This window comes from Brachyistius frenatus, unplaced genomic scaffold, assembly GCF_029030835.1.
Source record: "Brachyistius frenatus isolate BFR_SWC_R1_liver_20210118 unplaced genomic scaffold, ASM2903083v1 Contig_310, whole genome shotgun sequence".
Classification (NCBI taxonomy): Eukaryota; Metazoa; Chordata; class Actinopteri; family Embiotocidae; genus Brachyistius; species Brachyistius frenatus.
In genome coordinates this window covers 86,546-105,423 of record NW_027210909.1, presented here as the reverse complement: position 1 = coordinate 105,423, position 18,878 = coordinate 86,546, and the positions used below count along the sequence as shown (strand labels likewise).

The following is an 18,878-nucleotide window of genomic DNA, read 5'->3' as shown; positions in this document are numbered from 1 at the left end:
TGATGTCTTTATGTTTTATGTAAAGCACTTTGAATTGCGTCGTGGCTGGAATGTGCTATGTAAATCAACTTGTCCTTATCATGAATAAAACTAGAATACGCATGCAACCACACGAGTATCACGTTCCCATGCAGGAAAAATAATTGTAAGGCGTTGGTTTATGTTTTAAATTAGCTTGAAATCCTTGCGTAGCCATTTCATTATGCATGCCTAACTTCAACCTTCAGGGAGTACACCTGAAACTGAAGTATAAAAAAACCTCAAACAGACTGCCGCAGCGATGTCTCACTTTTTTTTACGCTGCTTCACTATCTTATGTTCCGGGTCTCGCTCGGGCAGACTACGTCTCTGAAGTGTGACATTTACTCGTGAATGTCTGCATTTATTGACGAGCTACTTTAAATGAATATTTAACGATGTGGTCGACGCGCTACTCACTAGCCTCACACAAAAATAGCAGAACTACAATAATTTGTCTTTTTTTTTTCTCCCGTCATGTGGGAGAGGGGAGAAAACGCTCTGTACTGGTCTCTCTCATCACCAACAGTTGATGCAGTTCAATTCACATCTTTTTGTTCTCATTTATACAACTTAAACTTTCTGCTGTCAAGACAATAACATAAAATTCTATATTGTATTTCGGTGCTGTAGTTCTTAAATACTACTACTAACAATCATTGACGCATTGTGATATCTGTCAAATATCAAAGACTGTTTTTATTTCAAACAGACACACACAAAGGGAAACAGACGCACTTAAAGAAGAGTGGCTGAAATGAGCCGCTACGACCCATCGACCAATTTAAATTGCGTGAATGTGCCCTGAAGGTGAAGAGCGCTGAAAGCGTGTACATCAGCTTCCTCTCGACTAACCAAATGGATGTTTGATGGTGAGATGGAGAGGCATTTCATATTTAGCACTTTGAATTTCTGATTCATGAACAGAAGAAAAACATTTTCCATTTCCTGATTTCCCTTTTAACTACATTCTTACACAGTTGTGTTGGACACCATTTGAGTGGCAGATCTTTATATTAATCACCAATATATATTCTGCATTTCATTTGTGGTCCAGATCAATTATTAAGATCCAATATATTAATTGCACAGATAATTCCTGATCTTATCCAGGTCCATCTCTTCCATGTGTTCTTTCCTGAATCTTCAAAGATTCTGCAACTATTTTCAATTGATCTTTCCACTTGTGTTCCTCTACAACTTTGCTTTGATGGTATTACACTCTACGACCCCCGCTGCCAGCATCCGTTCTATGTCCGCGGACATAAAGCCGTACTCTTCAAGCACTTCGACCGTGTGTTCGCCAGTAACAGGGTCGGAAGCGAGGCACGGCTCAGCCGGAGTCCGAGACAGAACCGGAGCTGGCCGCGGGCTATCTTCTCCGCTGGAGTCCTTCATGAAAGAGCCTCTTTCCTGGTTGTGCGGGTGTGAGCTCACCTCGCCAAAAGACAACACGGGTGTTACACAGGCATCAGTCCCATCAAAAATACTTGACCAGTCCGCCTGAGTCTTTGAGGCAAAACGCTCTGTGAAGATCCGTCTAAGCTCCGGCCAATCACTGAAGCTCATCTGAGGAGGCAACTCTCCAGAGTCCAACTCCAAGCCTGTGGTTAAAAAAAGACCAAAAAAAAGAAGAGTAGAGCAGAGAAATGTGTGTCCATCCATCATCTATACCCGCTTTTATCCTGAACAGGGTCACGGGGGGCTGGAGCACAGGGAGAACATGCAAACTCCACACAGGAAGGGCGCAGGCCCGGGATCGAACCCAGGAACCTTTCACTGTGAGGCGATAGGGCTGATAGTGCATCACTGTGTCTGTAGCAAAAAATTATATAAAATCAAGAACTATTCAAAATCTTAAAGAACAAGTCTTTGTGAAGTTGGTCATGTAATTGAATCGCCTTCCTGCCAATCAGGGTTGCTCTCCAGAATCAAGCTGCATCTGCTGTTTTCATTCACTGAAATGTCAAAAGACCTGCTCTTATTTCACATTGAAGGTTTGTTTCCTGTGATTTGCTATTCACATTTAAATGCACTACTCTCGTTGGAAATTGAAGACTACTGCAGCGCTTTTGATTTCTATGGCTTATACTGTAATGTATGAGGTGACGATCAAGGACACCCAATGTGTGTGTGTGTGTGTGTGTGTGTGTGTGTGTGTGTGTGTGTGTGTGTGTGTGTGTGTGTGTGTGTGTGTGTGTGTGTGTGTGTGTGTGTGTGTGTGTGTGTGTCTGTTAGCGACAGTATGTGCTGTGATTGACTGCGACAGGATCACAAATGTTTCTGCAACTCTCATTTGTTCAGTCAAACCTCACCTTGCACCCAGTGTTGGCGAGCAACAAAGAAAGTGGAGGAGCTTTAAACCAGCTTCAAAATGTTTCTCTCAAAGCTAAAAGAATGGAAAGTTGTTTGTGAAACTCACCAATTCACCAAGCAGTGAATGGGCTGATGGGTATTTATTTTCTTTGCCAGCCACAAGTAATTTACAAGTTTACTGTCTGGAATTGATTATAATGCCACGATTAAAGTGAGAAAATAGGATATACATGACCAGTTCATATAACTCTTAGTGTTATACTGTAAGAGCTATTTGTAGCCATTCATTGACCAAGCACAGGAGCACAATCTCCCAGTGAATTTGCATGCTACCAACCTTTAAGTAGCTGTCTGTAGAACTGTGGCTCGATGGCTCCCACGGCCATGAACTTTCCATCTGAAGTCTGGTAGGTATCGTAGAAGGGCGCTCCGCTGTCCAACATGTTCTCCCCCTTAGGACGGTCCCACAAACCAATACTACGAGACTTCCATACAAATGAACCTGTGTACGCGGCTCCTTCCACCTATGGACAGAGACAGGACAGAACCATCTCTATTTTTTTAGTCTGTCAGTGAAGCATAATTACGTACAATGTGTAATGCCTGTATAAAGGAGAGAGAGAGATTCTTGATTATTGATAGATTATTGTCGATGCTGGATATAAGGGCATACTTCACATGTCTCTTTCACCTATTCATTTGTGCATTATTATAAATTAAACTCAGTCAAACTGCCAACAACTTTGTGTTTACTCTCACATATATGTCAGTTCAAGGATATACCTTTTTTTTGTTTTTTTTTAAACACAGAGGAAGATGACATGCTAGATTAGACATCAGCGGCATATCTCGAGGCAATCCAGCAAAAACTCTCCAGAAGACAAACTATTCAAAAAGAATGAAATGGCACTCCAGTGACATAACATCACAATTTGGTAATAACTGGTTAAGGTTAGGTTAGGTTAGGTTAGGTTAGGTTAGGTTAGGTTAGGTTAGGTTAGGTTAGGTTAGGTTAGGTTAGGTAGTTACTTTATTAATCCCCGAGGGGACATTTTTTTTTTTTTTTTTTTACAAAGTACAAAGCTTTTCAGCAAAGTCTGTGAAATGACTTCTCAGAGGGTATTCTGTTAACATTTACCGTATAAACCACTTGCTTCCTGCGCAGACTTCAACATATTCAAGTCGTCAATTCAGCCCAAGCTTTCACTGCTGCGGCAGAAGTCATAAAATAAATCCTTGATCAAACGGGGACTGAAATGCATGCTAAATTTGATATAATTTCCCTGCAGGACATTTAATCAGGCAGCTTTTAAAAACACTTTCCTACGGGAAAATCAGTAAATTGGGTGGCGGGGGAGACCACTATTTGTAACTTCTATTTCTGCTGATTGCAATCAATTCACTCGGTGTGACCTCTAAAGAAATGTGTGCTTCTGCTCAAAAGTCATTCATAGGAGCAAATAATAACTGCCTGAACAGCAGAAAGGGATTTAAATATGTGAGTAGCATGATTTTTGGTGTACACTCAGCTATTTTCTGCCAAATGACTGCTGTGTGAGTCATAAGGGACAAATCCTCCAAAGAGACGGAGGCAGCGCTGTCATTGGTCAGGGCTCCAGCAGTTTCACAATTATTCACTGCCAAAACACAGACTCATGCATTAATTATGGTGAATCTGAAATGATACTGTGAAACTGTGTTCCTCTTTTGATAGTCTTTGGTTATGAAAAATGCTTTTCTGAAATATAATTTTTTTTAAAAGACGCCGCTTTCATAACAGTGGGCATCTCGAAAAAAAACACACTTAATACTCTTTATATTATTTTGTGTGATACATACTGTGTAGCTGACCACCCGTTCAAATACAAACAGTTTATGTGATTACAGCAACCGTGAAAGGATTTGAAACCAGAACATGGGCAAAACAAAACAGGCTTTTCTTTCTCTGTGTGGGAGTTAAAGCCATTCTTCGGGACTGACTGTTGCTACAATACCGACACTAAGGTTTACTGTCTTCATGTTCAATCTTCAATTTGAAATCTCAGCACTAAAGCAGACAGAAAAAAGGACAGCGTTAAACACGGACGCTCTTGTCAGTATCTTCATGTGAAAACAATTAAAATTGCGATGATTATTTGTTGTAAACATAACAAAACAGACGCTTCCAAAAACAACGCTATGAAGACTGAGCGTGAACCAAGATGGTGAAGCTGCAGGGCAGACAGCTAAACAAAGCCAAGATTGCTGCAGCTTCAGGTGATCATTACCATGAGTGACTCCTCTCACCGTGTAACGCCGACTCTTCACATTGTTATTTGGTATGTAATTATTAGAAATCTTGACGCTGAATGGGTCTTAGCTGTGCACAGGTGTGAATTCAAGTGTGAATATGTCAGTTTGCTCGATAGGCAGGTAGTCAAGTGCGTCCCTTTCCCCCTGCTTCCCATCCAATTCGCTTTGTGTTCAGATTGGCTCCAGCACACACACAGCCCTCAAAATGGTAAGTAGTTGGAAATGGCCGGATAAATGGGCAGCAATAATATGAGTGATTGCACGCCATCAATGTTCACTGTGTGCAGTCACAGTGGAGAGAAAATTAGATGTCATGTCACGCGTTCACTCAGCACTGACGAGGTACACGTGGTAGTTGGGGAGCCCGTTGCTTCATACGGCTCCTGAGTGGAATTGCGCACATTAGGCCACAGCAGGTGTTTCCACAACCTCTCAATGAAGATCTGCTTCTGAAATGCTGATTAAAGTTAATGGCTCCATTTATTAGAAGTACTCAAATACTGTGGTATGTTTCATGTTTTTTTTCTCTCTCTCTTCTCCCTCTCAACAATAAGTCATGATATTCATATATATTTTGCCAATATAGAGACTACGCAACGCTATGATAAAAAGAAAATAATCAAACTGATGTTCAGTACACGTGTTCAGCTGTGTCCACATCATTACAAACAGTAACTTTTCATTTCATTTGCAGTTTTATTTGTTTGCTAATTATTCCTCTTAATCATTTATTTAGATAACAGAATTCTGAAAAGACCAAACACAAACAGAGCTGGAACTGCATGTCTAGTCTGATTAATTAGCAATTATTTTGATGTCTGATTCAGCAGCAGATCCCATTTACAAGCAAAATGACCAAGTGAAGGTTTCAAACCAAGAAGTATTAAAAGACAAGTGAGCAGGAATTTCTGATTTGGTTTTTACTTCTTTCTGTTTTGTATTGAAGTTTTACCAACCAAACAACTAATTGATTAATGAAGAACATAAATGGCAGAGTAATAAACAGTGAAAACAAGTTTTTTTGCATCCCTAAACATAAAAAGTCATATTTTATATGGTGCAATGTGCATTCATGTTTGCCCTTCTGTTGGCAAAATTTTCTGACGTTGTGTCCAAATTATCACCATGCTGAGGCTTTTAGCACATAGTCTTACCAAGAGGGTTGTGAAGTTCCTGAATTAAAAAGAAAAAAAAAACAGAAACAATTTATGATCAAGAAACAGCACAGATGACAGTGACAGTCTTCAAGACATTTAAACTTCCCGGCTGGATGACCCGAGGCATGCCCACAGTTGGATCCACGCAGTGCCATCGATTGTATAAACCCCAGTTAAACCACAGAACATCACACATCCTGTACGCCAACATCGCACGACCAAAAGTTGGCATCCACATGCATAATTCACATCAGCCCCTCTTTCACTCACAGCTTGCGGGTGAGTTTTAAAAACCCCACACAGCACTAGTCCATGTTTTTTTATTTTTTTTATTTAACCAGAAACAAAATATTGTGAGATAAACAAATTATCCTCCTGAGCTTTCTCTGAAAGGAAAAACAGGCTAAGCGAGGATGTACAGTCAAATACATATGGGACCATTCGAACAACACCAGCCACACTGTGGGAGGGGCTGTGAGTCATAATTTTTTTATAAGACTTATAATACAGGGCTATGGCAACTGGTTTAAGAGCCAAGAAGCAGAAACAACTCCATACATGTAAATCACAAGTCATTTGTCTGATCACCAGAGGAAACACCCCCCACACTCAACATTTAATTACTTAACCTGAGTTTTATTTCATCAAGTAAGGAGTGGAAAAGTTGGCTTAAGAATAAGAAACCAGTACAGAATGCCCTCTTTGTACTTTAAAGGTAAACTTTACAAATTATACTACTCAGCCTGTGGGAACAAGTGTATCATGTCTCCTGTGACCGGGGGAGCTTTCCGAAGTCTGGGAAAATATCGCTGACAGGGCGGCCGGCTAAATCTCCCATGATATAATTCATCAGTAGAGAAACCTCTAAGCCGAAACGTCGGTTTGTCAGCTAGATAGATAAATACTTTAATGATCCTGAAGAACTTTAAAGCATCAAGTGGCTTAATATGACACACAATTAAAAACAAATTCAACATTTAAGCAATATACACACACAAGCCTGTGTAGAATAACTGCACTGTACGTGATCATAAGAGACAAACAACTACTCTGTCCTGTACTGTGGAGAGTGGGGTTGATGAATAATTTCACAGTACAGAGATAGTAGTGCAATGGCAGCAAATACATTTATTTGAAGAGCATAATGAGAAAGAATTATATATCCAGTGAGTAAAAACTGAGAGCAGAACATCAGACTCAGTAATCAATGACTTCTCCTCACCCGAGTCCCTGCCACTGGACTCACGCCTCTGCTTCGTTATGCTGCTGTGCAGCGCACACACAGCTTTCTCTCCGCCAACGTCCAGCAACAAGCCGACCACAGGTCGACTCCCAAGACGAGCCAATCCGGCCGCATCGTATCTGCCTTCCTAAGGCCGCCTCCTCCAAAACAAAAGCCTGCCATCATCATACGTTGATCGATCAGCAACACTTTGTGTCAAATAACTGAAAAATAGTGCTCCATTGATGCACTTTAATTGAAAGCGCCCCAGCCTACTTTGTGCTCCCAAAGTTTGCACCTTCTGTGTTACGAGACTTTCTGCAAAAAAACATGTCAGTGCCCGATATACATTGCACTCCATGAAATTCTACAGCGATCTCCACGGGGAACGTTTTGACAGAGCACTAGTTGTTGTCCATCAGCTGGAAAGCTCAACAGACACTGTGCCATTCTGTTAAACATGTAGGACGTGTTAACTCGCACCACACGTTCACTTTCAATTCTAAACCGAGCTTCCCGCTCGGCCAGAGACAACTTCTCTCCTCACTGGTGACATAAATCTGCGACTTCCCAGTGGGGTAGCGGCCACAACAATTCTTATTTCGATCCCTGTTTGGGTTCAGCCTGCAGGAGAGGAGCGGCTCCTCACAGACAGGTCCATTCACTGTAATTGTAACCGGGAGTGAGAGAGAGACAGTGAGAGGAGCGGCTGAGCGAATCAATGCGCTGCACGCAGCTCTACAGTGACATCATATTTTAATCATTTTAGATCGTAAAAAAATAGAAAGTCAATATGTGGCGGTGATGTTGATATTGTGGCAGGCTGCCACAAATAAATCAGTGGATGGGAAACATTGAAGTGACAACTCCACGTCCTGATTGGGGGGAAAAAAAATGGAATTTCAATTATATCTACCTGGCCAGGTAAACTACCTGCAGATTGGTTTAATCGCTTCATTGCCCAAAGAGAACGGCAGCATAACAGCCTTTACACACTCACATGGATGTCAAAGTCGGCAAAACCACTTTTGAAACAGATTTGTTTTCAAACCTAATCTCAGCTCTCAGGTCTGATAGCAGCCACACAGGAGAAGGATTTCATCATTGATTTCAACTTCATGTTTTCAGACAGTGAAAAAGGGAATTAAAAGTCTTACAGGTAAAACACAAGAGGCACAGAGGTTGTTAACTTTCTGAACCCAACAACCAGTTGGAGGGTTTCAATGGCTATTTCCTTTAAAAAGAAAAACAAGACCGAAAACTAAATTACACCACTTTTCACAGTCGGAAACTGTAGAGAAAGAAATAATGAGGAAAAAGGAGCAAAAAATGCCCAGAACATATTCGGAGTTCAGAGGGTTTAAGAAGTAAACGAAATTTTTCATAATTGTCGCTAAAATTTCGGGGCTATAAAGAATCACTGCATTAATGTTGAGTATATAGAAGAAAAAAAACATTACATAAAAGGGCAGACAGGAACCACACACATGGGGGCATGGAGTTTAAAAGTACAGTGGTTTTCAACTTAACTCAAACATAATATAATTCTGGATAACTCTGCCTCGCTGCTGCTTCCTTTAAAAAATAAAAAAAATAAACATAAAACTATATAAAAATAACAAACTGCTTTCAAATTTGTACTGGACCGTCTGACAGGAAGTTAAAATATAAGCTGAAAAAGAAAATCTATCCCTCAACTTTATGGAAGTAAACTGCAGCAGTAGCCTCTTAGTTTTGCTCTGAAGCTCAGAGGCAAAAACCTCATTTGCAGAATCTAAAAGCGGAAATTCTGGATTCACAATCAAATGAAATTAACACATTTGAATGCGTTATGCACAGTTTACCCACATGCTTGTTCTGAATGCGTACGTGTCAAAACATTAATAGGGCTGCCTCATTAACAAGCTGTAACAGCTTTTATCTTTCAGGAGTTCATTAGAGTGGTTCAGCTTTGCGAGCTTCCAGCTCCATTACAGCTGATAGATGTCACAGACTTTGATCTGCTTTTCAAGGAATTCCGCTAAGGGCTGTCGATAACACGTGCACGGGACACGGGCGCCCAGAACAGCGCAAGTGAGCACGAATGCATCCTCGCCAGAGAGGATTTCTGCTCGACCTGTACAAACGCAGTCCAACGTGCACCGTAACGTGACAAGTGCGAGCTCCATCTTGTGATATTGAACATGATGGCATGACAGAATGATAAATACTGAAAACGATGCCACTGCCAATAAAATATTTTGAGTCACAGCTCGACATCAACCACGTTAAAAGAGGTGCGCTGGGGACACAGAGGTGGTGACGTTAACATGCCATCCTGAAATGCTTGAATGTTTTCTTGTACCTCTCACACCATCAGGCTTCCAGCAGGGATTTGCGAAAAGATGAATTTTGCTCTTTGGACTTATCTTTAGTGATGATTAAAAAAATGTCTTTTACGATTCCCGAATACTAAAATTCACAATTGCCTGGTGAGGAGTAAAGACATTTGGCCACTCGTCGACCATCTGCTGAAGTGACAAGACAAATTAATTTTTGGGTTCCTCTGTATAATATTGTAAAGTTCTGTTTTTAGGACTTTACGTATGATGTTGAGTGAAATGCGATGTTGTGTCGCAATTTACCGCTATATGAATAAAATGAATTGAATTGAATAGAGAGTTGAGCAGGTGTGAAGGTGTAGGGACAATAATTGCGCACGTGGAGCAGCAATGCTTCCCTGCGAGGACGGTTTCCTGCTGATGGATACCGTTGTGCGCTCGTGCCTGTTATTTATGTGCACTGAGAAAGTGTTTTTCTGTGTCTGATAAATCTTCACTTTGGATTATGTAGTTTGTATTTGATCTGATCCCCGGTACCTGCGGCAGTACGCCCACACTCACGCATCGTTTTTCACATACGTTAGCTGCAGGCCTCGTGTCAGTCTTAATTTGGCCTAATTTTGGCCTGCGACAGTCTGCAGCTGCAGTTTATGTGCCGACATTTGCTTGAGCTTGGTGACACCAGGAACAAAAAAATACCTATCAAACATGTGCTTATGCATATTTATGAAAATGACTCAGCGCCACAGTAGATGTTTAGGTAATGCTTACCATGCTGGCATCAATGATCTGTCCTTTCCCTGAATTGGTCCTCTCCAGCAGCGCCAGGACAATCCCCAGAGCACAAGTGAGACCGCCGCCTGCAAAGTCTGCCAGTAGATTCAGAGGTGCGTAGGGCTTCTCTCCGAAGCGGCCCAGCCGGGATAAAAGGCCTGTGGAGGGAATAAAGAGCTTTACACTGCAAGAAGTCATTCGGTCACACACAATAAAAAAGAAACAGAAATATTTCCGTGGAGAACCTTTCCAGGATGTTAGTTATTAAAAAGTATCTTGAACAAGAAAAAAGGCTGCCGAGTTACAGGAACATTCGGAGGTTCAATGCACTTTTTTATTTCCGTCTGTTGCCGGAAGCGCCAATTAAAGCAACATCGCACTGGGAGAGAGGTCTCCACTTGACTACCGTGGTTTCTAAGGGCTCAATAAATTGTATAAAACAATCTGGGGGTGGGGGTGAACAGTAGCATGCTTATCATTAGTTTGATTAGTTACTATAATTAGTTACATACTACATTCATTTACTTAAACATCTCATAGTACAGTATTTATATTTGCAACTATTTCCATTTTTGGTCCACGCTGGATCCTCTGGATTTCATAATCATGAAATCTTAGTTGACGATTCATGTTCATTAAAATAATTACAATTAATAATCTAATTATCTTTTTCTGTTTATTTCATCCCATCGTTATGGTATCTATCACAGTTAAATGAGGCAAATCCATATTATGAAAGAAAAAAAAAAAAAAAAAAAGGTCACATTTATGGGCGTTGAGCATCAAAACATATATTTACAATTTTTATTCTGTTTGCCTTTTAGGCTTCGAAAAACAAATATTGCACCAGGCAGAGATGGCACACATATCAAGTTAAATCAGTCTATCACTGAAATATACAATGAAATTACTGACAATGGCCGGTACTAACAAATAAAATCAACCTATTCTGCACCTGCAGAACCACAGAAGAAGAAGGGTGCACAACGAGATAATGTCACTGGAAGAGCGCCAGTCAAACCTCAAACAAAGGAAAATCAGATGGAAACACTGATGGAAATCTGAGTTTCATCCAGCTGTATTTAAACAGATGAATGGAAACAATTCTGACTAATATGCAAAATAATAGCGATCACATAATTACGTGATAATTGTGACAGGCCTCGGCTCCACTCGTTGTGTTTGGTTACATAAAGTTAGAAGGATGTTTTCTGGTTTGCTGCTGATGTTACTTTTGCTTCGACTTGCTCTGATGTCGTCACGCTTTTGATTCCTTTCAAAGGACGGCAGCCTTCACTTTGTGTGCCGCAACACCGAGCAGCCTAATGAGCAGAGTGTCTGTTATCACAGCATATCACACTCATGCTGGTAACATTATTAAAGTGAATATTGTTACAGACGATTTCAGTCTCTCTGGAAACCTGTAATCATTGAGTGCTGGATTACAAAAAGCACAACTTGTCACTTAGTTTATGTTGAACGTTATATCATTACAATTAATTGGGAAAGTTGGGACTGCTTATCTGTGGGGATGAGAGGGTGTTTCATTTGTTTTCATAAAGCATGAGCAGTACGTGTTGCTATTATGCTCACCCCATTTACTGTATATCCGCGAGGCTGAATAACAGAAAAACCCTCTCTGTGTTCAACGGCACCACAAACTACATCCTCCAAAATAACCCTGGAGTTGAATGAACAGCTCTTTTAAACACTTTCAAACGAGACTGGATTCCTTGCAGGACTTAAGTGTTAGACTGCGTTTGTTTTATCGAGGAGTTCCTCTAACGCTGGAAACTGGAGTGTATGCATGTATCACACTCATGTTTTCATTTCTTACCTTCGATTGTACTCGAATAAAGGCTTTTGGTCAACTTTAAATCTACGCTGTTGTTTGTGGATAGTTTTCGGGTCGGGATGCACCTTACCAGACATGGCGAGGTAGTTGATGTCATGTCCAGCCGCGGTGGCGTAAGACCCACTCTGGCCGTACCCCGTCAGCCGAGCGTAGATCAGACGAGGGTTTTCCGTGAGCAGCTCGTGTGGACCGAGACCCAGCTTCTCCATCACACCTGGCCGGTCAGAAGGAAATCAATCTATCATTTCATCATCTATACTTGAACATTAACACAAATAAACATGTGAAAAATAGCGGTTACTACGCTTCTTTTCTACATATACTCCTACTCGTTACAAATTTAAGCTTGCCAATAGTTTCATTTTGTACAATATTAACCGCTGATTCTGACCATGCTATATCAAAGAGCTGATTGACAGCCCTCCCTCACGCCGTCAGCTGGTCTGACCTTTACGATAGGGCTCAAGGACCACATCAGACTGAACGCAGAGCTTCCTGAGCAAGGCTACACCCTCTGCAGTCTTCAGGTTGATGGCCACGGATTGTTTCCCCCTCGCCTGCGTGTCCAAAGACATGGCAACCTTAGTCCGGTCCACGCGGATCACCTTGGCACCAAAGTCTGCCAGGATCATTCCACAGAACGGCGCCGGGGCCAGGCCCGCCAGCTCGATAACTCTCACCCCCGCGAGTGCCATGAGGAAAGGACTGCAGGGCAGAAAAACACAAATGCAATCCAATGCAACATCAACATCAACAGCAGAGGCAAAGCGGACATCAGAGTCTGGGATGTTATTCGGGATTTTACTAAGAACTTTTTCATGTAAACAAAAAAATGCTCACTATGATGAATTGATTATCAAAAAGGTTGCCAATTCATTTTCAGGCAAATGGTCAAATCTTTGAAGGTGTCAATGCAATTCTTCGTTTGTGTGACGAGATGTCAATTTCTTGCAGGTAAATAAGAAAGTCTGACGTTGCCCATGGATACAGAAAGTGCTACTGTGGACTATATTTGTTTATTTTTGAAACATGAAGTGCCTCAAATCCGCTAATAACACTCGCTTTCTGCTGTGTACCACTGGATGAAGTCCAACTGAAGAGAGCTTACAAATGGAATAATTCTCAAGCAATTTAAAGATTAATCTAAATACTTCTTCCAGCACTGAAGTGCGCAGATACCTGAGAAGGAGAGCAGCCCTTCAACAGACCTGCCGTGACAAACACACTGAAACTTTAGACTTTGAAACTCAGCCAAAGTACAATATGACAACTTTGATCAAAGTTCAAAAAGTGACATGTTTTATCAATCAGTGCTACCGATACAAATACAGTACTTCAACTACGATGGACGAACATCTGCACCATGCACATCTGCACCATGCACATCTGCCACCGTCATCTGACATGACCTCAAAAAATAAAGACATCAAATATAAAGAGTTTGTCCAAAAACAGGCAACTTTTATTTATTTATTTATTTATTTATTTTGCAGCAAGCACTTTGTTTACACTAGTTATTCACAGCAAAAACAACAACAAGTAGCTGCAAGCATGAGTAGACCACATTTCTACACAATATACCATTAACAAACAGGTCGGCCTACCCTGTCTGAAATCGGGGACAGGACACCTCTGCTGAAGCTTCTTACACCCCGGGACGTCTGAGCTTCGTGTTGTGGACTGAAGTTGGCTCACGCGTCCGGCGGTGGGTCACGTGCTATCTAAACAACAAGCATGAGCACGCATACACTAATCCATCGGATAGTTGAACATACATGGCCTGGCCTAATTTCGACCAAGCAGAAACTCCTGTCTGTAAATGTTGCACAAAAAAAAATTAAAATATATATATATATATCCACGATTTAAGTCATCACGTGCAGTTTAACCACAAATCAAGAGACTATACTGTCACGCAGGTGTCCGGTTACGGTGTGCGCGGGTGTGGAAAAAAAGCGAATCCCGTTTTGAGGTAACTTCCTGGTGACCTCGGCGCGATGGTCGCAAGACTTCTGGGAAATGAGGTTTTCAGTTCATTTAACTTGAGTTTACGATAGATCTCTTAGTCCTGTTAAAAAGCTGTGCTTCTTCCGCATTCGCATCGTCATGTGACGTTACAGTGACGTGTTTAGCAGCTGGACTGCATTACATCTGGCGCCGAAACAAAAGTTGTTGTTTTTTTCTCTTTAGTTATACTGCAACTAGCAATGTTTCCAAACAGTGTAAATGGCCCAAAATATACAGAATGAGGCAGAAGAAATGCAGCAGCAAAAAAAAAAAAATCATACTATAGCATGTCGTCCAAATTCAGAAAATAAAGTCATACCAGAGCAAAAAGTGACCCAAAAGTAATTTTTGGATCACTTTTTTTTATTTTTTTTATCACATTTTGGAAGACATGCTATAGTATGAGAGAAACGCGTGTACCAACTTCCATGAGTTTTTGAATATGATAAAGCCTCCAAAAATGCAGTTGTTTAGGGAGAATAATAATAATAATCACTTTCCATCGGTGCTCGGGACCTAACTACGTGGACCGAGAGGACAGATGACCGTGGGTGAGTAGTTTTGCCACCTGACGCTATGTTCAGAGCACAGCTGTTATACATCAATTGGAAAGAAAAGCAGACGTAGATAGAAAAGCAGGTTAAAAATTAGTTTGATATTTTTGCAATTGTGGTGAAATAAGTGTAAATAATTCTCAGAAGAGCGGTGTGAGAATATAAAGTATGTCTTCAGTTAGAGTTTAATCACGGTGCAAGCCAGAAAGTGTTCAGAGATGCCCAGGGCACATGTCTTTATTTGTGTGAGGATGTGGTGTAAGCTAAAAGGTAATACTGCAAAGCCCCAATATGTCATGAGAAATACAGTCTCTATATTTTGAAACACAGAGACATGCATAGTATATTGTGTTCTTTCTCATTTTTTTCAGTATTGAAATCTCTTCAGCAGAGCTACCACTAATGTTCATCTGCATCATTAATCGGCGTAAAATGCATCTTAGCTTTAAAGGCCTGTGTTCATAAACCAAAAGATTGGACAAATTAGAATATATGCAGGATGAATCCCTAACCTTACCTCAAAATATTTGACATTTAAAAATAACTGTTTTCAGGTTTCCATTTGGAACAACAACAAAAACAACCTTGTGAATTGTAAGCAGTGTAAATAGTGGGAGTCCTGCAAACCACAGCCACCCTGAGTCTGGCTCAGAGAGAACATCATTCCTAAAAAAGCCTGTATCAGCTGAAGCACCTTTGGGATTCAGTGGCTGGAGAGCTCTGACTCTCTCAGCATTTATTATTTAGATAAATCCCCCCCCCCCCCCCACACACACACAGACACTGAAGCAATTTTCTGAGATCAGAAATACTCTATGATTTAGCTCAAGTGGCCCAGGAACAAATCCTGACATTACTTTCTGTCTGCCTTTCGTGTCTCCCTCTTCTGTGTCTTTTTCAACTGAATTGCATAGTTAAGCCTTTAAATTGCAAGCGTACAACACATCAAGAACAACACGAGGTCAAGGAAAGCTCGGAAGTGGATAAAAGCATCACATACAAGCTCAATGCCCTGTGAAGTTATTTTTCTCTCACTGTGATTTGAAAAAGCTTTTATGTGACTTTATTTCACTGAGCAAAGCAACAAAGGCCATTAATAATAATACCAATTAGCTTTTCAGGTTGTAAAATGTCATTGCAAGCAGTAGCATGAAATGTATTTTACACTTAAATTAAACATCAGACTTCCATAAACATTTTGACAACATTGAAAACGGACGCATTCCTCCATTTTCTGTACGCACCGGGACGCAAATCGTCAAAGTCAAGCCTTTTTTTAATGGCACGCTGGACAGAATGTATTATAAATGACTCCGCTTACAGTATTTCACATTTGATGTGGGAAAAGCCGTTTTCTTTCACAATATTGTAACATGGCTGCATGCTCCAACAGGAAGCTACATCATATAATGCATGTTAAACGGTCCTTCTGATAGGAAGTGTGACAACATTAATTATTTGATTTGGTTTCCTTTTGGTGCACCAGCAGATAGATCTAAGAGATGTGAGCTGTACAACCTGCAGGGCTTTTTAACGTGGTTTACTGCCAAAGAAATGAAATCCAGTCACCTCTGAGAATCCTCGTGATGTCCCTGAAAATTGTATTTCTCTTTTCGAGAATCCCCGTCGTGCAATTAAACAAAATTTTCTATAAAAGTCTGCTCACCAGTATTCTGTTTCAAAGCAATTCTTTCTTTAAGTATAAAGTTTTAATATGATGCATTTGTTCCACATTCATTTGCGTTGTGTTAAAAAAGGCTGTGTCTGTATATTTATTTCTCAGTTGAAAGTGCTGCTTTTATGGCAGTGGAAAGCTAGATTTCACCACAGTAGGATCAAATTAACACACAGGAGGGATGTTCGTTCCACAGACGAGCCACGTGTGACGTGAAATTTCTGATTTGCATGAATCCGGCTTTTCACTAATTCCTCTGTTAAGAGGTTAAGTGAAGGTCCAGCTCCTGGCTTTTCACTTTCATGCTTTTCATTGTGGAAATTGCAAATGTCTTTGTTCATTTAATACCTGGCATGCTGATGTGACTGCTACTGCATATAGCTCATACGCAGTAGCAGTCACACCATGTCTGTTCGTCTGGTCATCAGTTCATCGAGCTGCTGAACTGATGACCAGACGAACAGAAATGGTTCATATTAAAGCACCAATTATATCAGACGATAACCAAAGTTTTCTCTGTCATTTATGTAATAATGATGATAATATTAATACTCTTGGATAGCTGCAGTATAAATTCCACTGCTCCAATAATTGACGTGAAAATAATGTCTATAAAGTTATTTCTGATATCCCCAAAAATGTTAACTTTGATATTAAAGTTGAAATGCATTTGGTAGATTGTCATTCTTGCCAGTCAGAGTGGAATTATTATTCAAACTGTGATTACAAATATTCTGCTCAAACCTGTTTGATTTCAAAAGGGCTTGCAGTGACGGTGCTGACTCACTGATGTTAACCTCATAAATCTCAGGCGTTTCTTGTTGGGTTTTTTTACTTCCCACCTAAAAAAACCATCTCTAAATTCAGTCTGTAAAAACTGTTAGGCTAAAAATGAGCGATCTTAAAATCTACAAATAAGAGACACTTTGGAATATTTTGAAATACAATAAGCCTCCGTGTGTGAAGTTCGTTTTGTATTTTTGGCCTTGTTCAGACTACCAGCATCAAATCTTTTTCTTTTTTTTTTTGTCGTCATATCTACATTGATTTCTGAAAGTCTGGACAGCAAAAAACACAGATGAAATATATTTTTTGCAAATCACATCTAAACCATATTTGGAGGGTGTTTGAAATATGATTCCACTGGCGCCGCGGTCAGAATCGATGACGATGTCATTTTCAGTGACGGAGAGTGCAGAATCAATGCTACCACTTGCAGAGCACTTTCAGAGCATGCAAATATTGGAGCGATGGAGGACAATGACAATGACAGTCCGTGGATCCCCAAATAAATCATTTCATGGAACTTTGCTTCTGCATTGGAAAGCCACGTCACCATCGTATGTCATTACCACAACAACATATGCAGATATGGTGATGTCTGGACACACCAAATCCCAACCACTCGCATGAAAGTAACAGTGCGGGCAGTCTGTCCTAAAGATCTGATCTGAGAAACAAATCTGATTTGCCATCAATCTGAACAAACCTCTTAATGCAACCATAAGACAGTTTGAAGGGCAAATTTCGCACATTTGCAATCAAAATTAACATAAAAACATTTGAACTGAGAATACAACATTTGGGATTGCAAACAAATGATCACCTACAGTTTTTGGTGTTTTTGTTCACAAACTTCAACCAAAAGTTTTTGACTCGCAACTAAAGAGGTCTGATTCACAATAAATACATTTTGTGACACAATAAATAGGGTCTTAAGCAAATAATGAAGTCTGTGACCAAAAGCAACAACACTGTAAGGGATCAGTTGTTTGCAACCCAGATCATTTTATTGACATTTCATATATTTGTACTTACGCATTTGATTTTTAATTGCCAGTGTGTTCAATCTGCTGAAGGGGAATTCAATCACTGTGATTCAGCAACTACTCAACAAATCAACACAGTTTACAGCTAAATTATGGAGACCTCGAAGCCAAGCGATGTCATCTGTAACATGAAAACTGAGCTTCAAATGAGCAAATTATAATAAAATTCTACTGACTGTATCATCCTCTTGGGAATTGGGAATCCATGCATCATGTTGCCAGGAACATATGGATGATCAAAAATACTTTGTCCTGGGAGATGCAGCACCATGGTTGAGCAGAGAAACAGCAGGGATCTGCTCAGCTCACTCAAGGTGCTATTCTTTTTTTTTTTCTCATGATTTTATGTTTATTAGCTATGAAGGGGGTCTCATTAAGAACCCCATTTTATTCATATTATTTTTAATTTGATAGTATTTTCCAGATGGACTTTGCGTGAGGAAAATAATCATTCTCTTACTCTTTTATATGTGAGGCTGAATGTGGTTAATTCTAACAGTCACATCCTGTTCTTCCTCATGCAACATTCATCATCTTTCTTTGTGGATCCGGTTCTTTAATATTAATGAGAGGACTTCAAGGGTTTAATCTGGAAAACATAGCGAAGAATTTACAATCTGAGGGTCTTGCTGTACCTTCTTTGTCCTGTACCTGAAGTGACTGTTGCTGCACGTCAGCAGTGTGTTGCGTAATGGACCTGTAGGCGTCAAAAAAAGTTTATTCTTCTAAATCCTCAATCCCCTGACTTTTCCTGTCAGTCTCAAAGAAAAATATCCAGTTACTGCTTTTTGAATATCAGTTGTTTGTCTGCCTGTGTTTCTGCTCTGCTCCCACCGTAAATGTCTTTATCTATACCCG

General features: G+C 40.4%; 1 protein-coding gene across 1 annotated transcript; it reads right to left on the bottom strand.

Annotated features, from left to right (window-relative positions):
- Window positions 1-697: 697 nt before the first annotated feature.
- On the bottom strand, window positions 698-13,647 carry amacr (alpha-methylacyl-CoA racemase). Its single transcript, XM_069722980.1, has 6 exons — window positions 13,560-13,647; window positions 12,404-12,660; window positions 12,026-12,169; window positions 10,098-10,258; window positions 2,672-2,858; window positions 698-1,622 (listed from the first exon to the last, which is right to left on the bottom strand). The coding sequence occupies exons 2-6, from the start codon at window positions 12,648-12,650 to the stop codon at window positions 1,213-1,215; spliced, it is 1,149 nt and encodes a 382-aa protein (XP_069579081.1). The 5' UTR covers window positions 12,651-12,660; window positions 13,560-13,647; the 3' UTR covers window positions 698-1,212.
- Between the last annotated feature and the right edge of the window lie 5,231 nt (window positions 13,648-18,878).